We start from the raw sequence: 26,999 nt of genomic DNA, 5'->3' as shown, positions 1-26,999 counted from the left end.
GGCCATTGTAAGTTTCGGTTTAATTAGCATGCACCCAGGGAATATAGTCCTGTATGTAGTATTTCCGTAGACCAGTATCGCATTCCGTCTGCGTCAAAGTCTGATCCAATATAACCATATCGAGAGCCATTCTGTTATTCATTATTATTCCAACCTAATGTTTTCTGTAAATCTAATGAAGTCAAAGCCATTAATAGCTTTACCAGAGCGAGGACACTAGAATGGTCCGAGTTTCTCCGAGCTTGAACTGTAAATTCCTATCGTCTTACTTTCCTCGTGTCGTCTCTAACTGTTAATTGTTGTAATTACACAATCTCACGAGAATTCCTGCAACAAACCCGTCGCTTATTGTTCTTAATTCCCGCGAATTCTCATCATTGGGGACTTTTATGCCGGGTATCAAATTGAATGAATTGACTTTAATGGGAGCGCTTTGTCGGTGTGGTTTTTGTGTCGGCAGTGTTTAAGCATCATTTAGTTGTGTTATCAGTGACAACAGACGTGCCAACTAGTTCAAGAACACGGAACTAAAAGACAGATATGGACCGGTGAGTCTTTAATTTAACAGGTTTTTTTCCGGTAATTTTACGGGATTTAAAATAAAAAGAATATTGGAAAAAAAAACAAATCCTGCATGTACTTAAACAGCCATTTTGAAGATATTGACTTACTCGGTCTGCTTTGAGTGGTAGCCTGGCTTACATGTTTTAGGTCAACTTTTGGATGATTCGTTTTTATTGGAAGATGGTTTCCAAGCACATAATATACTGAATTTCATCAAATTATCATTTAAGATTTTCTTGCAAATAAGAACCCCTTAAAGGGATTGTTCGTGATCACAGGTAAACGTTAAGAGCCCCTGTATTGTTTTTGTTTCGAAAGCAAAAAAACGATAAAATGAGCTGATGTAAAACAATCCTTTTGACTTTTATAATATATATTTTAGACAGTGTAATAATTCCTTTTGAAGATAATGAAAAGGAGCACAAGGCGGGCGTGAACAGTCGGTGGGGTATGTTCTCTCTTCCATGGCACCTGATCCTATCTACGATGTTTAAAAGTTTTGTTGAAGTCATAAACTGGCTTGCGAAATACTTACAGCTCCGCGCATCTTTAAAGCTCACGTTGTTTTTTGTGTAAGAAGGATATGGAGATAACGAATAGTATTCAATATCAAAGTCCATAAAACAATACAGAATAGAAGCAGAGCAAACACAGACCTCCAAAACATCAGAGGTGGGATCAGGTGCCATGGAGGAGGAAGCATCACCTGCTGACCGGTCACATCCGCAGTGTGTTCCTTGTCATGATCGGGAAATAACGGAAAAAAATCCGTCGTCAATTCAGTGTATAAATAATGGACTTACAATTAGTATGAAAAACGTCAGTTAGCATTTGACTCAATGATAAATTGTATTTGCTGACAAGGTCATTGTATCGACCATATAACTTACGAAATGATGACTTTAAAGAAGACTGCTGATATTAAGAAGACTGCTGATATTCTTGTTTCATCAACTTGCTTGTCAATTATTTACCTCCTTTAAGAAACTGTTCATACGTAGAGCAGGCTCTTGCGTATCGAATCAACTGAGATATATATACTCCGTATGCAGGTGATGAATGTATATTGCTGCAAGACAACAAAATATATCTTAAAATGATTTATAACTTAATTTTAATTTTATTTCACCTACTTAAAACATAATTTACACAACTTAATTGGTTAGATTTTTATATGCTCTTGGCTCTTGGATTGTGATAGTTCTGAAATGGTTTTCCATGGTTTCTCGTCAAATATAAAGCCGTTGTTGTATCTGTTCTTTTGCAATCAGTTCGTTACCCTGCCTGGCCACAGAAACAGTACAGCTAATGTAACTTCCGTATTTCCTTTACATTAACATGGCCCTAAAGCGCAAGATGATAACAGTATTTCTCATCTATTTGACTGCTTTCAATGTTTAGAATAAAAGCTGGCATTTTTTATATATAGAGCTGGACATTAACAATTACCTTTATTAAAAGATTTTTTTCTCCATTATATTTGATTTACATTGAACAAAAAAGGGTGATGGAAAGTATACGATATACAGCTGTACGAAATAGAGAGCGACGCTTAAGACAGAATTAAATGTACACCTTTAATGACAATCAATACGTTCCTAAAAATATATAATTTTTCAAATTCATTGAAGAAATGCTACTTTTTCAAGTAAACTCAAAAATGAGGTACCTTACCAGATATTTTTGCAAAAGAAACCCCAGAGGATGCATCGTCCCAAAACAAAGATTTCAGCATTGTAAACATTTTAAAGACAATTAGAAATCAGTTTAGAAATCACAGTAATTATAATTATAAATATTTTTATATATCGCGAAGATATAGAAATCCGATTTCTGAGGAACGTTATCTTCTGACCTTATTATTACAATTTACAAACTAGTTATTTAGTAAAACATTCAATGCAGTCTTTATAAAATGTTATACTTATCAAATTCAGTTAACCAACCAAATGCTAAAAAATCTCTTTGGAGGATCACTGCTCACTTGTAATGTTGGGCTGGTTAACTTTATTTAAGAAATAAATAACAAGTTTATATACTTCAATGGGAATTGAAGTGGGTCGGTCACGTGAACAAATCCTGTGAAGGCCGAAGGCCTACTCAGAAGATTTGATCACGTACCGACCCACTTCAATTCCCATTGAAGTTTATAAACTTGTTATTTATTACTTATATATACATTTGAGATGGACAATTTAATATTAAATTAAATATATTCGGATATAAATATTGCACTAACCGGTCGCCGTAGATTTTCGTCAAAAGTACGCAAGGTGTAAATCGGCTTGAAAGGCGGTTACGCTTCGAATTCGTCAGGCTAAGAAATCTATTTCAAAGGGAATATTTTGTTAAAGGCTACTTGTGATCAGTAATAGTGAACAGATTCTTGTCTGGGAATATTTGTATATGCGAAAATTGATCATTAATGTTGAAAAGACACAAGAAACACGTCCGAGAATTGATGATAAAAAGTTGGAGGAATTTCGGTCGCCTGAAAGGGATGGATGGATCCGATGGATTGAGACACTTGTCCGAGCCAGTTAATTTGCAATCAAGTATTAAACTTGATCAAAAACATTAAATCTACGATTTCAGTAACTAAAGGCATATTTATGATGCTAACACGGAGACACTGGGGGCCGGACACTGGCGACAGTTTACATTGAAGTACGACAGCGCCGATCGAGATGTTTCTCAGCTGTTCGTGGCGTGATTGCAATGCTTTGATATTTTCCAACAGATTTACACATTTCTCGTGAGTAGAATTTAATAAAAAAAATTATTGTTAGCCTATATCATGAAGATTTAACTTAAGCTCTAACAAAAACTAGTGCTAATTGTAACGGGGACCGTTACAGATGTTCCCCAAACGCTCCCCAACTCCCTTTTGGTGCCATATTCCCTATAAGCTTCATAAAATAAGACAAACTCTATGCATTTGAGACTTTAACAACGTTTACCCAGAAGTGTACCAATTTCATTCAAATTTTAGCATTGCACGCGTGTGCATGTGAATGCACGTGCGTAATGACCATATTATCTTGTCTTCACAATCTATAGATTTTAATATACTAAATATCAAAGTATTTAATCAAAAAGTATTAAAAAATACGCTAATTCAAGTGTATTTTTGATTTTACTCATTTCACGTGCACGCACGTGCTCACATGAGCATGACGAACATACTTTCTTGTAGAAGTCCATTACATCTATCTATGTTCTAAATCCCACCCCGTTTGGTTGAAAACCAAGGGAGTTATAGCTGTTCAAAGTTTCAGCCAATCAGATTGCAGCGCACGTACATGCACGTGTATGCATGTGCATGGTGACCATGTCTTCTTGTAGAAGTCCATTATATCTATCCATGTTCCATATCCCATCCTGTTTGGTTGAAAACCAAGGGAGTTATAGATATTTAAAGCATAAGCCAATCAGATTGCAGCGCACGTGCATGCACGCGTTTTCATGATAATTGCTATATATCTTATTGTAGGATATTCTAATACATGCCTATGTTTAAAATTTCAAAGGATTTCGTCAAAAAACAAGAGAGATATTGAGACTTTAGTTTCAGCCAATCAGAGCGAAGCGCACGTGCATGCGCGTGAGATCTTGCTTTTTTGACCATGTCATCTTGTCTATGCTTCTAACATATACTTCTAATATGAGTTTTAAAGCATATCATCAATAATTTAAATAGTTACGTCTGTATCAATTATATTAGACAATTCTCGTGTTGCACGTGCGAGCTCTTGCAAGCACACGTGCATGCGCATGCTTTCATGATATTTCTTTTATTACGGGCTGTAGATCTCCCTAAAATATGACTATGTTCAAAATTTCAAATGATTTTATCAAAAAACAAGAAAGATATTGAGACTTTAGTTTCAGCCAATCAGAGCGAAGCACACGTGCTTGCACGTGCGATCTTGCTATTTTGACCATGTCATCTTGTGCATACTACTCATATATCCTTACATTATGAGTTTCAAAACATTTCGTCTAAAAATAGAAAAGTTACGGTTATATCCATTATATATTGGTCATTTCAAGTTTTGCACGTGCGCGCTCTTGCAAGCACGTGCGCGCAAAATGACCTTGATTCCGCAAATCTACATAACATGCCTACTTATCCTAAAAAGGTTTCCCCTTAATCGGATGTGTACTTTACAAGATCATTCGCGGACAAAATTTTCCCGAGAAGAAAAATAATAATAATAATAATAATAATAAGAAACAGAGTAAAAACAATATGTTCCCCAACTTCGTTTGGGGAACATAATAAGGATAAACTAAAAAGCTAGAGACTATGCAGCTGACAGAAGTGACACACAACTTGTAAACAACTGCTTGTTTCTATCGGTATATAACCTATGTATACATGTTAAATCGATCGTCAAAAAATATATGAAGTACTTGTTCACGTTGTAAATAAAATAATTATTTCACTTGCTTATTTTGTTGATTTTAATACATGAAAAACAAGCCATTTTATATTTATAAGTAACGGTAGATATTATTGCGCCGTGTGATTCGGCCATGTATTGACCTCTGAACTCTGACAAACTTCATACAGAATTGAAGATATTTTCTCTCTGTATGTTTATATAGTGGAATGATACCACAAATGTATATATTTAATATTGAGAAGTCTTTACACTAGACTGGAAAGCCCTTCTTGTTGTCAGAAACCATTCATCATGAATTGGCTCTTCGTGTTTGGTTGACTAAAAGTACTATATATTACATTTTTATACTGAATAACAGGGTTCACCTTGATATAATATTAATTTTAGTCCAAGTAATTAATTTGATGTTTTGTTAAGTATATTAAATAATTGTTATTGTAAAACATTATATAAATGAGAAAATATTTTTATTTTTTACAAATGTTTTTAAACAATATCAAATTTTCCCTTTTGTGACATCATACATGAAAAAAATAGCAAAGAGTCAAACCTGTACACGAATAAAGTCTGATTGAGAAATTCCTAACAGACCTTATATAAAGTCAGTATGGATAATATTCTCAAATGGCCCGTACCTTTTGTCCTGGGGGAGTGATTTAAATAGATATTATTTACGGTAGTAGAAACACTTATTTTACAAATACTTCGGTAAAGTTTATAGATTTACCTCCATTATTTATAAGAATACGTCCCTCGATACAAATACGGTTGTTCAATAAATGAAACATGTGTTCACACTTAAAACAATGCTCTGATTACATAAAGGTGATTGTTATGGTTATATAAATCATATACCTTTGTCCCTACATAAAACAATGCTCTGACCATACAAAAAATTGTATGCTCTGGTTACAAAAAAGTGTTTTTGTCTACATATAAAACGATGCTCTGACCGTACATAAAGTTGTATGTCACGGTTACAAGAAAGATGTGTTTTTGTCTACACATAATCTCTGACTACCTTAAGTTGTATATTTACTGTCTATTAAAACACATGCTTTGTCCACACATAAAACATTGCTCTGATTATATTAAGTTGTAGATTATGGTCACATAATACAAAAGCTGCCGTTGTCAACACATAAAACATGCTATGATTGCGTTAAGTTGTATGTTATGGTTACATAATACATATAAGAGGGCTGTTCAATAAATAATGTCCTGAACTGTATGACATACAATACAGATATCATATGACATTAAAATTGGCTTTCTCTCATAATTGAATCTTTAATGAATTTATAACAGTTCATGTGACCACTTTTCATCACATAGTTTCATTGTGAGAAGCTGGGAAACAAGGGCTTTTCGAGACACTGCATTATAAATGAATGGTTAAGAATCGGTAAACTAGCGTGAAAATAAAAGCTTAAACAAAGCTGCTGTAAAACTTGTTAAAAATCCCAAAGAAATATTCACTGAAATATGTGACATTTATAGCAACCAATACCTGTTTTATAGACAAATGAGCAGGTGGATTTCAATGATAAAAAATTATATAATGGGCATCAAAAATGGGTACCGTCCCTGCCAACAAAAAATTATAACACTTATGTACTGTTTGCCAAATTTCAACAAAAAATACTTGATGATGTAGGATTGACTTTAAGACAAATAGCAAATTTGATCGACATCACATAGGGGGTAGTTTACACTGTTTTTAAGAAACGTTTGACGGTAAAAAAAAGCTTAGTACTCAAAGGTCACCCTATATTTTGAAAAATGAGTGAAAACGACAGCGTGCATGAAAGTCTTGACAATTATTTTAAAATATCAGTAATTAGAGTTATCCACATTTTTTGGATATTCAAACAGATAATGGAACTTGAATGTTTTGCTTAAAATCCACAAAATAAAATTTACCATTAGATGTACTTGACAAAAACAGGTAAGGTCTGGCGAGAGCAAAGAATTGCAAGAGCACAAAGACAGATTTATATGCAATGTTCTTAAATATTAGTGGTATTATTGTTCAAATTCGTATTCGGGGAGAACAGTTTGATTTCTGGATGAGGCTAGAAAACAATTTTTTGCAAAAAAATTGAAAGGTTTATTAGAGAAAGGACCCAGAATCAGGAATCCACTACGTTAAATTTCTTCATGACAGCGTCCAAACCCGCACACCCTGAAGAGTAAAGGGATTTTTCGGGATACACAGATAGTTAATATTTTTTCACATTAGCATATTCGCCAGATCTTTGGCCTTTTACTCATTTCTATTTCCAAACTTGAAAAAAACACCTTTGATAAGGAAGAAACAAGTCCAGGAAATCATTGGATCTGCCATTTTCCAGTATACCAAGGGTCATACCCAAAAATGAGTTATAAAAACAATCAGAAATTGGATAAAAAATGTTACGGACATGTGTTGTAATTTAAAGAGATTAATAAGAAAAATAATGAAAACAAAATCATTGAAAAGCGTCTTTTGTTTCTTTCTGAGCACCGAGGACATTATTTATTGAACAGCCCTCGTACGAGGGTTGTCCCAAAAAGTCGTAGACAGAGAAAACTGTTTATTTTATCTTTGCTGAATTAAATTTTTATTTTTATCATAGCAAAATATAACATTTTATGATCATGTATTTTAAGTTTCATGATGATGTCACTTTTGATAAAAAAAATTACGAAAAAATAAGGAAAGCATTAAAGTGTACATCGGCGCATGAAAGCAAGCGTAATTTACGTCTCTTATAACGTATATCTTTTTCTGCTACACACGCGTCTGTTAAAGTCCAATAATTCTTTTTAAGTGAAAAAAACCTCTCTGAACAAAGGGACTGATTTATATTCAATACTGTACCAGTTTTTGTTCTTCAGAAGATTCACATTTCAGTCGAAATTTAGTCGAAAGATCACCTTACATTGTAGACAGCAGAGAATACACATTGTTTGACGTCGTTCGTGGCCCAGAACGTTCCCCACAGTCTGCGTTTAACAAACAGTACTCTACTTCTTACATACGTAACTATTTTCCGTATAGATGAAAAACTATCCTTTAATCTCATACCATCTAAAACAACTTCTCTATTAGAATCTAGTGTGAAATTTACTTATGTGCTCTATTTTCACCGTCTCTGACGTATATAAACCATATCCAAAATAATTTATTACATCTCCGTGCGCCGGTTACGCGTTTTGCGACGTCATTTTCATCAAACTCAATTCCAACAACACTTTGAAAATCATGACACCAATCGTGTGTTTCTAAAGCTATCAATATGAAAATTTGACATGTTATTAGGATTGTCATTCTGGTTTCACTGATTTAAATTTGAGTTCACTGTTTTACATGTAATACTTACTAAAGAAATAAAAGCAAATGTAATAGTTATATGCGTAAATTCTTCCGAATTTTGTTCGTGCGCCAACACACCATATCAGCCTTCATATAAATCGTCCTAATATTATTAATATGAAAGATATATATGTAAAAATTCTATGTTTTAAAGAACAATGAATATATTATGTCTATGCAAAATTTGGTTAGTATTGGTTGCATGTTAAAAAAGTTATTAACATTGTCTACGACTTTTTGGGACAACCCTCGTATACTGCTTTGATCACACACATACAACAATGCTCTGACTACATAAAAGTGTATGTTATGTTTACATAAAGTGTGAGCTTTTGTCCACACACACACGACAATGTTCTAAATTGTAAGTTTTGATTACGGTTTGACCACACATAAAACAATGCTTTAAATACATACAGTTTTATAATATGGTTACATAAAACATGCTTTTGTCGAAAGGTACAACAATTCTCTGACTATATAAAGTTGTTTGTTATGATTTCATAAAATATGTGCTTTTGTCCAAACATAAAACAATGCCCTATCTACAAAAAGTTTTATGATCTGGTAACCTAAATCATATGCCTTTGTCCACATATACATACATAATCTTACATATGATAAACATAAAAATGTGTTTTTTTCCATTCATAATAACAATGCTCCAATTTCATAAAAATGTATGTTATGATTACATAAAACATTTGCTTTTTTCCATACATAACAATAATGCTCCGACTTCGTAAAGTTGTATGTTATGATTAAATAAAACACGTGCTTTTGTCTACAAATAAAACAATACTCCGACTACATAGTTGTATATTATGGTTACATATAATTTGAAGTTTTGTCCACATGTTAACACAATTTTCTGGAAAATATTATTATGTTTTATAGTTATATGAAACAACATGTGCTATTGTCCACACATAAAACAATGATTCGACTTACATTTTATACTGTATGCCCTGATTACATATTACAGGGGCTCTTGTCCACACGTGATCACAATGCTCCAATGCTTCTACATAAATGTTTGCGATGGTTACATAAAGGCAGTCATTTGCTGTTGTCCACACATTAAACAATGTCCTGGCTGGATAAAGTTGTGTGCAGTAATTACAAAAAAAGCAGTCATTGGCCCTTGTTTACATGCGATATAGTTACTACATGAAAACATGTGATTTAGTTACCAGTTGAAAACGTGTGATCTAGTTACTAGAACTACATTAAAACATGTTATCTGGCAACTACAAAAAAACAGGTGTTTTGTTTGTCTTCGAATCATACTGTAAAAGTATGTTGTTTTTTATTTCAGATATAAAAAAAGAGATAATGTTTTATGATCCTCTCCTTTTTCCATAATTACTCTGGTTTTGGGGGTAAAAAGATCAGCTTTCTTTTTCCCTTCATTTTACTCTCACTCTTTCATTAGTTTACTTCACCTCTCTTACAATCCTTTATTAATTAGAGATCTTCTTTGTTTTCTTCATAAGTAGTATCAGAATCAGAAAATTTTGTTTGAAGTAGGACAACAAATAACATAAGCTCTGTAGAGCTTTTTGACTGACGTAGTCATAAATCATACAGTTTCTATATGTAGTGGAATTCCTAAGTGATGAAATGTGCCTTAGGGAAATACTTTAATCTGAGTCTAAGATTTCGTGAAAATACAGAAAGCACTTGAGTTATAACATAAAATTATTGAATAAACATAACATATACCAATCTTTGTAGACGTTAAATTCCTTGTAACAGATTGGATACTAATGTTTCCAAAAGAAAGCTTTTTAATTGGATTTTTACGAGTACAAATGTAATTTGGTGCCATTTTACGCCTTTAAAGGATAAAAACAACGTTGATTCTCTCCTTTCAAGTTTAAAGACAACATTCCTGCGTTCTGTTCGCGACTTGGTCTGCGTTCTTATACCGCAAACTTAACTCCACCTATCACCGGGTAGAGGTCGATATAGGATTCAAGATGGACAGGGTAGTGAAAAGGTAGGTCGTGTTTTTCTCAGGAATTGTAAATACATCTACCATTTAATAATTACATTTATCTATTTTTATTGTTAGATAATAATTGTATATTAATACGATAAATGGTGTAATCCTCAAAATTTCGAATTCCAAACTTTCTTTCATTAACACGTATTTCCTTATAAGAAAGAGAAAACGTGGATATAAGGCAATGTAAAGAATTTATTTTTTATTTGTTTTATGTTGATATAAAATATACAGACAACTATTTATTATGTTTGAGCTTTTCGATGAAATAACATCACAGAGAAAAATCGAACGCAACCCTACAAATTTAATTCTGTATAGGTGAAAGGCATTATTCATTCATCCTTCGTACTTAAACGACCATTTGAATGAATATTTCATAGATACATGTATATCAATGTTTTATTCATTACTTACCTGTCCATTTTGCTTTGGTAGTACAATATGCAATGTTTTTTTTTCAATATTTCAATATACTTTTTTAAAATCAAGTTTGTTTAAAGATAGATTATGAGAAGTGCAATATCATTCCGAATAAAAAAAAAAATTAAAATATAAATAGATTTTTCTATCTAATTTTGTTTTGTCAGATCCATTTTACTGCTACTTTTGGTGCAATAAAAGTGAAATTAAATAAAGAAAGTGTAAAAAATACTCCTTTAAAAAGAACATATATTTATATATTTCCTATTTTATTATGCGTCGTCAGATTCATTTTACTGAAACCTTTGGTACAATAAAAGTCGATAAAAATCTTACTCAGGTGTACGTTTGAAATAAATGCTTACCATAAAAAAGGTAAGTAATACTGGATTTAAATAGTTGAATGAACGCGATATACAGCATTTTAAATTAAAAAAGGAAGAAATAATCCTGTTGTATCTGAGGACAAAATCCATGTGCGATACAGAAAAGAATCTGATGCTAATGAATTTTCCTTTCACGGGCGATTTAGGCGCCGTCTTCATTTCATAGACATGCTTAAATACGGCTCGTATAAAATGATCTAGCGGATAGTATTTACAGATCTTTAATTCCCTTTAAGTCAACAGTAGATCCCAATCAGTTTAATAACAGATAATTAGCCATTGTATACCTATGGCTGCAGGCTCTTCAGTTGTTTTCTTGAATCTTATTTCTCTGTTATATAGGTAGTGCTTTTATACATTCTGTCAAAATTGCCTTCACTTAACCGTAGATTTCATTGCAAATAGGTAAATTTTTTTTTAATTTAACACAAGAAATCATAGTCTGGGAGATTTTTGTTAATCTTGGAGTGGTTCAGACTATTAAAAGGAAGTGTTTTGACATAACCCCGACTTAATGATTCTGCATTAGATGGCGGTTTGGATAATAGCAACATCGTGATCTCTTTATAATTTTGTATTAGATGACAGTTTAGATAATAGTTACAATGCATTACGTGGTATTCACTTTAAGACTCCGTAATGACTGTTAAGTAAACAGAAGCATTATTTCTAATCTCTTTATACCAAAGATAGGAAAACTAATTCAGTGTGAAATAATTATACCGTAATTGATAAGGCTGATATTAAGGTGGCCTCCTTATAACCAATAATGACTCTTCATTGTGTGAAGCCCCGGCACTCTCTGTATCATTAAGGTGGCCTTTACAGTCGCTTCTTATCGTGTAATTAGGGTCTTTCCTTGACATGTGATTTTCTTTCATTATATTTGCAAATATTATTTTACTATATCGGTTGCTACTTGCTTGTACCACGTGAGCAAAGATGCCTCATTGTAAAATTGAGCAATAAGGTTGCTTCATGTAGTGTGGTGAAGGTTGCTTCATACCATTGAAATAGGAATGTTTCCTGTCACGTGATTACATGTAAGATAATGCCCGAAATTTTATCCAGATTTCTTCTTGACACGTGCTTGCCGTGTTCGTAATGGTACTCTTGCCACGTGATTCAGATTGTTCAAAACACATCTAAGTGTTTGGCAGGAAATTTTATTATCATATGAAAAGGAAATACTTGCAATAATCCGATTATTATAAAACACCTATTTACTGGCTTTGAGAACAACGTTGATCGTCCTCCAAGACAGCAACTGTTTCCCTGCTCCTCAAGAAATAGCTGTCTTGGGGGACCATTAACATGCGATTGTCCTCATAGCCACATAAATAGGTGTTTACATGTACTGTTGTTCTTTTTAATTCAATCGTACAAATTAAAATAAATATTTTGATGTTTGGTATTTTAATTGTGACAAAGGCTAAACAACAAATTCGGAAGCGTCTGTGTTTAAGTCGTTAAAAAGTCAACGACATTGTCAGTGACCAATACATCTTTGTGACGGGCTATGTATTAAATCTCAAACTCTGGAACCGACATGGAGATAGGGTATACAGACAGGATTAAATTTTCATCAGCTGCGGCCGTTTCATCCGTTTATTTCATTTCAGAAATTCGACCAACATACCCATCTGAGCATACTTGTCGCAAAAGAGAGTTTCTTGTCTTGTTTTTTTCCTTTTATCCCCCTCATATCATGAACTATATACTTTTTTATTACATGTAAATTGCGCTCATACAAAAGTTAAATAATTCTCTACATAAATCAAATTGAAGCACAAAATTCTTTATCGAGAAACGTTTTGATGTTTTTATTTAATAAATAAACAACAATGTTTAAAAGTTCTATATCATATGAACTTTTAGTTGGTATGATCTCTGACCCCCAAATAAAATTCATACAGAAATATTTGCATCCGCTGAATATTTTCTCCTTTATTTCCTATAAGAAAACCCATTGCATTAATCACTGCATAAACTACAGTCGGCATGATTTTTTGATCAGTGGCTGTTTCATCAATGAAACGTGTAAAGACGTTCGCATCATTAATGCAATAATTAATCTTTTTAATTCTACCTTAAATGATTATTTAAACAGATATAAATATAAATAATAAAATGTCTTTCTTTGTTTGTTATTACTGGAATTAACGGTAGCAGCTATTGTAGAAGAAATCTACATAACCCGCTTTCGCGGGTTGTATTTTTTCTGCAACAGCTGCTTCCGTTAATTCCAGTAATAACAAACAAAGAAAGCATTTTATTGTTTAACTGAACAACAGTCTCGTTTAAAGTCATCATTTCGTAAGTTCTATGGTCGATACAATGACCTTGTCAGCAAATACAATTTATCATTGAGTCAAATGCTGAGTGATGTTTTTCATGCTAAATTTTATTCAATTATTTATACACTGAATTGACGACGGATTTTTCCGTTATTTAACGATCATGACAATGAGCACACGGCAGGGGATGCTCACTCCTCCATGGCACCTGATCCCACCTCTGATGTTTCGGAGGTCCGTGTTTGCTCTGCTCCTATATTTTGTATTGTTTTATGGACTTTGATATTGAATACTGTTCGTTATCTCCATATCCTTCCTTTAATAGGTTCATCTATAAGAAAGATATTTGCAAATGTAAAGATTTGATTTTATCTTCAGAAGCTTTAAGAAGTTACTAGTAGTTTATTCCTTGGATTTTCAATGTATAGAAACCTTTGTCTCTTTATCTGTGTTGCATCCTTAAACAGGGAAGGGAAAAGTACAAACCATTGTTATTAGTGACAGACATTGGATACCTTGTGAAGAAGCATACAAGAGGTCAGGAATATCACTATAATTGGTACAGATGTGAGAGACTGGATAACTCGTGACTTTTAATTAAGGTCACACAGAAATCAGAAAAATCTCTTTAATTAGTACAGGTGTGAGAGACTGGAAATCAAGCGCCGAAGTTTGCAAGAGATCGGAAAATTTAATATACTAGAGTTTTTAGCTCACCTGAGCCGAAGGCTCAAGTGAGCTTTTCTGATCACATTTTCTCCGGCGTCCGTCTGTCTGTCCGTCTGTCTGTCTGTCTGTCTGTCTGTCTGTAAACTTTTCACATTTTCAACTTCTTCTCAAGAACCGCTGGGCCAAATTCAACCAAACTTGCCACAAAGTATCCTTTGGTAAAGGGGATTCAAGTTTGTTCAAATGAAGGGCCACGCCCCCATTCAAGGGGAGATAATTGGAAATTAATGAAAATTTGGTGGCATGTCTTAAAAATCTTCTTCTCAAGAACCACTGTGCCAGGAAAGATGAAACTTATAGGGAAACATCCTCAGGTAGTGTAGATTCAAGTTTGTTCAAATCATGACCCCCGGGGGTAAGGTGGGGCCAAAATGGCCGACCAAAGTTTTACAAAGAAATATATAGGAAAATTCTTTAAAAATCTTCTCCTCAAGAATAACAAAGCCATAATGGATCATATTATATGGAAGCATCCCCAGGTAGTGTAAATTCAAGTTTGTTCAAATCATGACCCCCCAGGAGTAGGGCAGGGCCAAAATGGCCGACCAAAGTTTTACATAGAAATATATAGGAAAATTCTTTAAAAATCTTCTCAGGAATAACAGAGCCATAATTGATCATATTTATATGAAAGCATGCTCAGGTAGTGTAGATTCAAGTTTGTTCAAATCATGACCCCCGGGGTAGGGCGGAGCCAAAATGGCCGACCAAAGTTTTACATAGAAATATATAGGAAAATTCTTTAAAAATCTTCTTCTCAAGAATAACAAAGCCATAATTGATCATATTTATATGGAAGCATGCTCAGGTAGTGTAGATTCAAGTTTGTTCAAATCATGACCCCCGGGGTAGGGCGGGGCCAAAATGGCCGACCAAAGTTTTACATAGAAATATATAGGAAAATTCTTTAAAAATCTTCTTCTCAAGAATAACAAAGCCATAATTGATCATATTTATATGGAAGCATGCTCAGGTAGTGTAGATTCAAGTTTGTTCAAATCATGACCCCCGGGGTAGGGCGGGGCCAAAATGGCCGACCAAAGTTTTACATAGAAATATATAGGAAAATTCTTTAAAAATCTTCTTCTCAAGAATAACAAAGCCATAATTGATCATATTTATATGAAAGCATACTCAGGTAGTTTGTTTAAATCATGACTCCCGGGGGTAGGACGGGGCCAAAATGGCCGTCCAAAGTTTTACATAGAATTATATAGGAAAATTCTTTAAAATAAAAATCTTCTCAAGAATAGCAAAGCCATGATTGGTCATGGGACTACTTTTGGATTTAAGCTTTTCAATAATAAACTAATTCTACTTTTTCCTAGCCACAGTGCTCAGGTGAGCGATGTGGCCCATGGGCCTCTTGTTTAACCTAACCCTAATCCTGGTACAAATGTACAAATAAGATTAAAGACCTGAGTGATGACAAAGCCGAATAAAATGTTTTGCGGGAAAGTGAACACTCCATTACGCATCTTAGATTATAAATACCGATAAATTTTTGAAATGCAAATTATTTTTGATTTATATTTTTTAAAAAAATGAATGTAGTCTTCTTTGAAACTTCGATTTCAAGGATAAATTAAAGTACTTTTAACCCCAGAATTTAACTTAATGGCACAATGCAATATAATCCGTATAGATACGCACTCATTATGGATTGATTAATCGTTCCCCCTCTGAAATTGATACCAGTTAACACTCGTGTGTGTTAAAGGTGGCAAATCAATGCGTGATTTATTGTTATGTTTACGCTGACGTTCTAGATGAAGGACCCGTCCATGTAAAAAGACGACTGACGACCTTAAAAATAATTACACATACAATTCATATTTCAAAATTTAACTTTCTTTGCTGAAATAAGTATCTTTTCTAAAAAAAAAAAATATCATGTAAGTTGAACGAACTAATGCTTGAGCAAGCCAGAAAATTTGATGGAAAATGCAACTTAACGCTTAACTGTAGTTCTTGATATAATAAATATATATTGTATATAAAATTATATATATAAAGATATAAGTACCTAGAATCGTTTTTTCAAGCGTCTATGTTTAATCATACACATATAAAAAATCATTGTGTTTGAAATGAGAAAATCATAACTATTTTGACCCTTTTTATCCTGTCTTGAAGTTTTTGGGTAATATTTTAGACAAAAGTTATCTTAAATTTTGTGTTTAAGGACTGTATAGAAATAAAGGCGCCCCGAAATTAGAACTCGGTTAGAGGGTCACTAAACATTGATGATCTCATGGTTTTCAAATGCAACGAAGCCAAAACCAGCCTCCACCCCTCCAAAACTCCTTGAAGAACTCATCCAACAAAGGCGTATTTACACGTTATGTTTTTTTTAATATCAGAAACTGTTACGACCAATCAAAGACTTGAGAAACGATGACGTCATTGTGTTTGTTGGGAAATAGGTCTGTCAGTTGCATGTCTGTTTCTCCACGTGAGCTCCGTGTCGTCTGGTAGAAACTGACACACCAGTATTACAGGCAATATGGCAGCTGTCTTCCGCACGCGCTCGAGTTCATCTGACTTCGAATCACACTAAAGTAGCTTAATAAACGTATCTTTAAGGGGGATGTACAAGCCATATTGGATCTAGTCTGATGTAAAATAAGAAATACCAAGAATGCGCTTAATACTCTACTAAACTAGCCCAAAGTTACTCAAAGTGCTAATGCACTAATTACCTACTATTAGAGACCAAAATCAGTTAATAATTAAGTTTATTTTGTTTTAATTAGGAGGAAATTAATCATGTTAGAACTGCGCAGCTACAGCATTCACGAGATGAAAAATGCATTGAATATAGTGTTAGTTTGATTCATTGATAATATGGCTACAACCATTTGTTTCGCGTTTTTCTTGTCATTATCCATAATATTCTTGAAAATTTGATTTTTCATATGGGTGTCTTCCTGAGGCCATGTGTTTATTTCGTCCGCCATTCCTGTGTCACACAGAGTTCGAATAGCATTGGTTTTAGAATAAATGCGACCATAATAACATCAAGACGAGAAATTACTAAGTAATAATCATTAGGTTATATTACTTACTACTTTTATTTGTTGCATTGCATCGTCTGATTAATGAAAAAAAAGCGATTTTAACCCCACTCCAGCAAATCGGGAAAAACTGTTCTGTTTACAGCTCGAGTTTCCTCGATAATAACATTCCACTGAGCACGTGGTTGGCATGTGCATATATCTGCTGTGGATAGATGAGTTTATTACCATGATTATATTTAATTTTTCATGGAACAAGTCTTGATGATTTGTTGGTTTCATTAAAATTCAAGAAAAAAGATAAAACATGTCCTTAACATATGTGATTACGGCGGGTCTTTTTTCTGTGGCGATAGAAGTTATTTTCAAATGGGGCACTGCAAGGAGGATGTTTAGCATTTAATTTGAAAATGTTAAACAATATGCGGTGCATGAAAAACAAATTGTAATTACATGTCTTACATTCGAAAAGTTGGTACATGTGTCTATTTTGTTTAGCACTTAGATAGAAAAAAAAGGCAGTTATAGGATTTCCTTCAGGCACCTCACATAAATAGCTGGATTGTTTGCAATGAACCACACATTGTATGGAGTAATGTTTGGACATAAAAACGCATCATGTCTCATTATGTTGACAAATTGTAAGCTCTCGCTCATTGAACATGTGCTGATAAAATATATTGAGTTGTTTCTTTGAAATTTAGAAGCAAGCACAATGTTTGCGAAGAAAAGTCCATTGCATATGGTTTGTCTAACACGCAAAAAAATTATTGGCTTCCCCCCCCCCCCCAAAAAAAAATCCTATGTTTGTTTTTAAAAATAGTGCCAAAGATTAAAAAATTTTGCATTACTATGTATGTGATGGAACATGTACTAGCCTTATAAGACAATTTGTTATAAAAATATTTGGTTGCCCTCTCTCCCGATCTACTGCCTAGAAATGGCCCGACTCATTTTTTTTTTACATCCCATTACATGTTTTTTTTTTCTTCCGTCAACGAATATGTTTAAAATTTTAGGAATTTTTTTCTCACCTATAAATACGTGTAATAATTTTTCCTGAGTTGGGAGGACCACCAAACGTCATTTTAAAGATGGTATAAAATATTTATTAATGTTGATTTTTTTCTTTACTACTGTAAAATTGTAATTTTGACAAAAAGGGCAAATAGAAAAAGTTTTTTATTCATTAAATCTCCTAACCCACTCTGAAGGATTTCATTCCTTTTCAAATGTTGCTCCGCTAAAATCAAAATTGTAAATGTTTATTTGACAGACTATACGATGGTAGATCAAAAAGTAAACGATATATCTTAGGTATTTGATAGTTATATTATTGTTGAAATATTCAAGTATTTTTCAAAGTGTAAATTGGAGGTCTTTGATAGCATATTGCTTAATTAAAAACACATCCCTTTTCAAACTTGCTAATATATCACTGGGCAATATAACAAGTATCATATTTAACCATCTGCCTTCCTTCACTAAAACGATCTATCCAATCATTGATTGAATTTGTAGGAAGTCATTTGTCTTAATAAATTATGAACAAATTCTTATATGCTACTTCAAAGGCATTTTTAAGATATACCATAAATATTTTAGTCGTTTGTTAAACGAGTTCCACTGAGGCAACCATTTTTCGTCACAAGTACCTGCATAATGACGTCATTATGAGCAAAACTTTATTCAGCATATGCTATTTTATAGAACTTGTGTTTGGCTATGTGTGCACCAAATTTGTTTCTAATCTGAATTGTGGTTTTGTAGATATAGAGATAGTTCGCGAACTTTTTGATCACCCCTTTACAAGTAGGTACTAAATCAAGGTCATTCATATCGATTTTATGTGTTTAATTTCTTTGTGTTTCATTGGTGATAATTAAAATTTTGATATATATTATATGTTATCTGTGGCAAACTTACAAACTCTTAATTCTTAACTTTGATGGTGCTCATTTTCCTTACCTGGAATCAAAGAGTTTAAGATTTTTTTCTTTGATATCAATAAGTACATTATTTAACAACTGTTCGATAATAATACTAAATAAATTACTTCAAGCCATACTATAACACATTTCCTCTTTTAAAAGTGTTCATACAATTTGAAATATTTTGCAACTGTCATTCTCTTCTACATTTAAAGATTGTTATGTCCCTCCATATTAAGAAGAGGTCTGGAAAACAAAATTCTGTGCTAAAAATAGACCACGTGCTGCTATGCATGAACTACTTTCATGGTTCTTTAAACTCTTTATGAAGACAACGATACCTTGTTTGGAACTTGAAATTATCATTTAAAAGTGCAAAATTTAGACATTTTCTCAACAAATGGTTGTAGAGAGAACATTGATGCACAGTTTGCATATTTTTTTTAGATTTTTTAAGGCCCTGCTGAATTCTGTAGCTGCGCAGTTCTACGGAGCATATCAAAAGTATTTATCTGCAAAAAATAGATTATACCGGGTATATGCACAACATGCATTCAGTTATGCATATTTATTGTATCTTTATCATAAGGACTTAAAATTTGATCAAAATATGATGTATTTTAGCCATTTGAAGAAATGTTTACATTTTGTTCTCACAGCACTAAAGGTGGCCGTACATCCCCCTTAAGTTAATAAAATGTCAATTTGCAGATTTATTTCATATTAGACAATTTTTGTATATAAATTATATATATACGAATCGGTTTATGAATTGTAAATCATTTATACAACTTTTTAATTTGTTTGCGCGAGTGACCTAAAATTCTCTCTATGATGGAGAGAACATATTTTCCCCCATTTGTCCACATTGTAAATTAAATTCTTAAAGGTACTTGGACGCAGATTTGAAGTTAATATTTTCTCATTTTTTCTGTGTAATATCACGAATTATATATTTTAATAGCATTTCACACAAAAATTAATTAAAAATCTTATTTCATTTAAAAGTTATTAAAACTTTAAATTTTTTGGCGGGTTTGATTGACACATCCTTGCACTTTCACAAATGTTAACTTTATTCTTAATCCATAGGAAAAAAGACAATTTTGTCGTGTATTATTGAGAAATATTAAACCTTAAATCCAGAAAAATAATTTTATTCAGAGTAGAAATGTTAGAAAGCAAAACACTTTCACAAGTATCGTCATTCCGAACTAAGAGATGCGTACAGAGTTTAGCAAATCGAGCACACTCGTGTTATGTACACAGTTTTTGTAAACAGGGCTCGAGTTCTGTTATTGTTTATACTTAGAATTCACCGGGTGCGTTCAATCGTCACAGTCTGCTTACCACAACTGCACGGACTGACAATATATTGTGTGTTTGTTTTGCTTTCGAACGTGTCTACTCTGAATTTTCTGGATTATAGTATTAATATTTTTCATTTATACAAAACGAGATTGCCACTTTTCCTAAAGATTAAGAATAAAATTAAATTTGTGAGAGTGCAAGGATATGTCAATCAAACCCGCCGAAAAATTTGAAATTTCAATATCTTTTAAACGAAATAAGATTTTTTAATTAATTTTTGTGTGAAATGCTATTAAAATATATAAGTCGTAATATTATAGAGAAAATAATAACTTCAAATCTGTGTCCAAGTACCTTTTCTTAAGTGTTTATTCCACATCTACAGGTCATTATCAATTACATTTGAAATGAAATTCACCGTAAAATTGGCTGTTATTGCATGTACAGAAATGTTACCAATGCCTTTTTTATCATCAGGTAGGTTTTAATCCATTCTTCTGTTACCTGAACAAGGATCAATTGTTAAAAATAAATCTTAATTACAATATTTAACTTGCAGTGATGTCATATAAGTGAATGTCAATTTAGTGAAAATCTGCATGATTAAGTCACTCAGGTGACATCTCACGCAGTTTGTAGACCAACGTCATCTGACCCAGGCCATCTTCAAAAACTACAACACGCAATTTGTTTAATGCGCCCATATCGATATATTGTTCTTGTCCTGTCTGTCTGCTTGTCTGTCTGTTGTCAATTTTAACCTTTGCCATAACTTTTGAACCATAGGAGATAGAGACTTCATACTTACATGTAGTTTGCATAGTTCACTAATAAAGTTCTTTCAAATGACACCAAGATCAATGACCTTGTGACCTTGACTGTGACCTAAAAATAGTTTTTTAAAAAGTGCTAAAAATAGATTTTTCGAACTTTCACAATACATTTTGGATCATAGGAAATATCTAGTGACTTCATATTTGGTATGCATATTATATATTGAACTTATTAAGTTCTTTCAAATGACACCAAAGTCAATGACCTTTTGACCTTTACTGTATATGCTAAACACAGCTCTTTTGAATTTTATTGCCGCCAGGTGCATAGTTTTTCACAAACGCATCTCTTTTTTTTGTCCTGTCTGTCGATCTCTTTTTCTCTCTGTCTGTCTGTTGTCAACTTTAACCTAGCCCTTAACTATTGAGTGGGTGGGGATATGGCTTTCATATTTCATACGTGTATTCCTTGTGACGAAAACTTTCTTTGAAAATCACCAAATTTGACCTCTTGACCTTAGAGTTTGACCTACTTTTAGAAAAAAAAACACACTTTAACCTTGGCCATTGCTTTTGAACAATTGAAGCTAGGGTCTCCATACTACACAGGTGTATTGATTGTGACAAGACTAGAGTTTGACCCACTTTTTCAAAACTTAACCTTTGTCATAACTTTTGAACGGTTAGAACTAGGGATTTCATATTTCACTGATCTATATCGTATAACAAGACCTTCATTTGGGCACCAACCCTTGACCTTTTGACAATGACCTCGCCATAAGCTGCCGTACGGGGGCATCAGTATTTCACAAACACAACTTGTTTATCTTAACAATCTGTTCGTTTATATTTATGAACTAATTTTTTTTCTGCTACATTTTATATTCTCTGTTTCTACAGCTCTTCAGTTTACCACGATTTAAAAATGGAAGCTATCAGTCTCGACAAACCCAGATCGCATTTTACCGTTTCTTTGATACTTTGAGTGTTTTCACTCCAGATATATGGCAGAAAACGATAATTGTATTTTTCAACTATTAAAAATAAACAAGAGTTTAAAAAGTCATTGGAAGAGATATCTCTGACATTTATCTTGTAACAGGTATTAATATATACATAAGCCAGTGTTACATGAGATCATGACACAATGCAGACGACATTCCGCGGACGTGTCACCGGGGAAAACTCAGCTTCCGATTAATTGAATTCGTTGATGATGTTCTGATATCGAAACATTTACTCAAATCAACGCATCCATTTCATACTTTTTTTACGGAAGTATCAAATGCTGTGTGTGCACATATCGTTAGAACAAATACATCTAACTCCAGTCCTCTAACTAAACATTGTAGTCCATTAACGACTGAACTGGTGAGAAATTGGTCGTTAGATCTTTATTTATTTTTATGGAGGTTGAGCTAACCTGATTTTTTACCGGTATATAGGCGGTGAATTCTGTCCTGTGAGTCGACTCTCTGTGTCCGCGGTTTGTTCGATTAAGACTGTAGCGATCTCTGGTAACATCATAGCGCTCCTACTGCTGACGGAATTCTAAAGCATATTAAAACAGGATTATTGTAGTATTGATTCAGAGAAAAAAACATGAATAAGAATTAAAACATGTTTACAAGAAAGCCTCAGTGAAGTCTGCAATATACGTAGAATGTTCCTCTGAAGATTTTAAAGAAACTGTGTGACATGTGTGGACTTTACGGGGAATTGGCGATGAGGCGCTATCATTCTATGATCCTTTTTCCTTGTAGTATGAAACAAATCCCCTTCACCGTGCCCACTCAGACCACATCCTTAGGAAGGAGGATAGAGAGGGGGTCGTCCGAGGAGTTCCGGCCCGGGGGAGGGGGCTTATCGGAACCCACTTCACCGCTCAACGTCAAACGGCCTTCTGTTGAAATACCAGGTAACTCTCTCTCTCTCTCTCTCTCTCTCTCTCTCTCTCTCTCTCTCTCTCTCTCTCTCTCTAATGTATTTCTACTGCTATACAACAATAGGTCTCAATAGACGAGACACTGTACAAAACCACATTCTCTCGTTATGTTCTCACTGTGAGAAATGTGCCACAGCTTACTCTTACGTTTTATGTGTGCCCCGTGATTAACTCCACAAAATGTATGTTTTGATGATATGATCAACTTCACAGTAGATGATGTTTTACTTGAATAATTTGTTTTTGAAACCAAACGTAAAGGAACTGCCCTCATATTGATCTTCTTTATCGATACATTACCTCAAATGCATTTAATAAGATTATAATGAAGGGAAAAAAAACTTTACGAGGGCAGAAAATTATTTCTCTGTCTTATTTCATACTGCATCATCAGGTTTGCTTCACTGTCAATGTGCTTTTGTTAAAAATTTTATATACTCTTCAAATCTCTTTTTTTCTATATACGAAATAAAACTTCGATGATTATCGGTCTATCATGAAAACATATTTTCCGACCCAGGCGCAGGGTCAGGTTAAAGATTTTTTGATGCATCAGTTGTTTTTATTTAGAAGAATCCATTATTATTAAGTCTCCTTCAGTACAATGGCTCCACGAGAGAAAAAAGTTGGGATCGGTGTATCCCGAGGAACCAGTTCCGGTGTAACGAGTCTCTTCAATCCGCCTGAATAGACACTATGCGAGTCGTTAAAAAATGTGCCCGCCAAGACCCAATAATTGAAGATCAGTTGATCAGACACAGACCTTCAGAATTGTAGGGGATTTTTTCTAGAATCTGTCCTGGTCATCAAATTCAACTGTTTTTAACGTAATTTTGCGCTGCACTTCTTTTGCTCTTGAAATTTCATAAGTATAGAATCATAACTTGTTAATTCTAATTCATTTACTTTGTGATATTTTGCTTCTTAATGTACAAAATACGTTAAATTGTAAACTTGTTACTACATGTAGTCTCATTAAAATGATGAGTAAAAATTCATGCGTTAAGAACACGCGTTCTTCTTTTAAAAGACAAGCGCTTTGAAGTATTGGGTCAGCTTGGAATTCGTGTTGATAGAAATGCCCATGACGTGCCCGAAAATCAAATCCTCTCAACATATCAATTCTACAGTAAGTAATGAATACTCCTCGTGTAATCCAAATCTTTCTGGTTTTTGTCTTTTAGATAATGATTTTTTACTTGTTTTAGTACTGCAGCGTTCGATTTCATTCGCCTAAAGTTAAAAATCTCATCAAGAGTTTAAGAGACCAAATTACAGTTGTCTTGAGAGAAAGTCACTTTATCTTTGTAACAGTTCTTGACATGGCCCAATAAAGAATTCTCTTGACACATATAAGGCTCCTGAGGTTTATTGAGTAATTCACTAATCTTCATCTTCTAAGCATATCGGAGGACCCCAAAGACTGATATATGGTCCACTTAAACTCGTTAGCTGCTCTGGGCAGTTTTCGTTCTAGGCTTCGCTTTCCAAGGCCTTAATACTGTTCACTGAATATTTTTCCTCGTCAGTTAAGACGACACATCCTATCTCTGACGAGCGCTTGCTTTTTCCAGCTTTTATAATGACTTCTTTTGGAACAATAATTAAACTCCTTGATTCAATCCTTTATTTGTGTTCACATGTATTACTTTTCTTTTATATTTATTTAGAGAGAATGTCATCGTTTGTTTCTGCATTAATTCGATTAAGTAAATTATTATAATACTATAAATCTTCAGAAAACAGTTTCTATTTATCGTTTTTCAATTATTATTTTTTTACTTTGTCAATATACTGTCCCAACCTTGGAGGAGGGGGTGTCAAAATCTAAGTTACTGACAAGCCAGCTTTCGAATATTTGTTACTTTGCAGAAATACGAAGTTTAACATAAAAACTGACATTGCCTCGTATCATGCTTAAGGCGAGAAGTGTCTCTTAATTATCAAATTATGTCGACAACCCGCCAATCATCAATCACTGCTGCTTCATCATTGATTTCTACCTATTGTTTCTCAGTATGAAGGATAGAATTCATCTTGTGGATATGTACGCACGCAAATGTGTACAATGTTTCTCAGTTCATGTACTTTTGCAAGTACTTTATGACATTAAATAAAGTACAATACAAGCTGGATATTTTCCACATTTTTATATTTTTTCTATGTCTTGCAGCCCGGAGGGCCGGACTGCTCTATACATATAAGTTTAATTTTTGTTGTATGGGAATTAAGGTGGGAGAAGTTGTTCAGAACTGATGGTTACTTTATATATACATCAAAAGATTATACATCAGAATGTGCATTCCCGTAATAAATTACGATATACAAAATATACTGGCTTCCTTGAGATACATGTACATCGTTAAAATATATATGTTCTTCATTTTTATTATACAAGTTGCTTATCATTTACTATCGAAAAAAACGACAGGCCCTATTTTTAGAACATAAATTGAGTCTAGTTATATTTCTTGGTAATAGGTGTATCTGATTTTCATTTATATTTTATGCAGCCGACAGTAACTTAAGAAATTGATAAAGTTTAAACGTGTAACGTTTTCGTTCGATTTTGATGGAATCCGGATATTATGGAATCCGGATAGGGTCATGCAGTTCACTATCGCATCATCGCACCATCGACGTTTGGGTTGATAATGCGATGACACGATAATGCAATGACGATGAAGCAATGGTGCGATAACGATGAAGTTATGTTGCGATAGTGCGATAACGATGAAGCGATGGCGATGGTGCGATAGCACGATGAAGCGATGGTGCGATAATAAGATGGTGCGATAGTGATGGCACGATAGTGCAATGACGATGGCGCGATGGTACGATGACGATGAAGCAATATTAACTTTTACTCTATCGTTCTATCGCACCATCGTCATCGCATTATCGCTTGATTGCATCATCGTCATCGCATTATCGCACCATAGCTCCATCGTCATCGCATCATCACTTCATCGTTATCGCACCATCGCATTATCGCGCCATCGACCTATTAGTCGATACTCGATGGTGCGATAGTGAACTGCGTGGCCCTATCCGACTAAAAACTTTCAGTAAATCTTCTCCACTATAGTCTCAATCATTCAGACGCCTGTCTTTATAAAAAAATCAAAGCGGTTTGATGATCAAGAGTAATTTCTATTGTTTAATTCATCTATTTCCCGGGCGACAATTGATGGCTTCATCAATGTTTTCTTGTATCTTCACTGCTGTATGTTTTGAAATCATGGCTGCTTTCTAACCCTCCCCCCTTTTTTAGCATGATTCATTCCGTCTTTACTCATTTTGCTATATAGATTATTTCATCCCTAGTCCTACCGTGTACCGTTTTGTTACCTTAATACGCCCTAACCTCTGCACCTTGATCCTTGTGTATATCTTTGAATCTAGGAGTTCCGTTTAGCCTAACTCTTTCATGCTATTTTGCTCTGAAGAAAAAATAGTAATAACTCCCCGCTCGCTGTCTCCGGTCCTCGACTTCACGAATTCAGTCTTATTGTATCTTCACTAGTGCTTACGACCTGTCACGGCATTTGTGGATTATTGGCAAAATGTTATTATAACTTGTAAATGATATATTTAATAGGAAAGAGTTATGCGGCAACTTTAAACGAAACATACGACAAAATGTACCAATTTCACTGTGTCTGAACTGGACTTTATGACTCTAATATAAAAGCGTTTTTTCCTTGGAAAATAGTCATTCGATACAGAAAGTACATTTAAACCATTGTCAATTTGCATTTAGAGGAATGATGAATGATGATGTAAAACATTGAATTAAAGATATTTGACTTTTTTCCGAAATGTTTATCGATTTACAGTTAAACAAA

General features: G+C 33.7%; 1 protein-coding gene across 6 annotated transcripts in view; it reads left to right on the top strand.

Moving 5' to 3' along the window:
• The window catches only part of LOC134279296 (synaptotagmin-15-like), a 109,775-nt gene that overhangs the window by 58,695 nt on the left and 24,081 nt on the right, over positions 1-26,999 (top strand). For 4 of the 6 annotated variants that reach the window (XM_062761654.1, XM_062761656.1, XM_062761655.1 and 1 more), the window contains exon 3: positions 22,970-23,124. In XM_062761654.1, coding sequence (XP_062617638.1) covers positions 22,970-23,124 — 155 coding nt within the window. Of the gene's footprint in view, positions 1-273; positions 549-10,093; positions 10,334-22,969; positions 23,125-26,999 lie in introns of those variants that run through there. The other 2 variants (XM_062761659.1, XM_062761658.1) reach the window with 2 other exon arrangements.

Source organism: Saccostrea cucullata, unplaced genomic scaffold (assembly GCF_032062105.1).
Source record: "Saccostrea cucullata isolate Sc308-1 unplaced genomic scaffold, CSIRO_AGI_Scuc_v1 ctg384, whole genome shotgun sequence".
Taxonomy (NCBI): Eukaryota; Metazoa; Mollusca; class Bivalvia; order Ostreida; family Ostreidae; genus Saccostrea; species Saccostrea cuccullata.
Note: the sequence above shows the minus strand (reverse complement) of the source record. Positions and strands in the feature narration are given on the sequence as shown.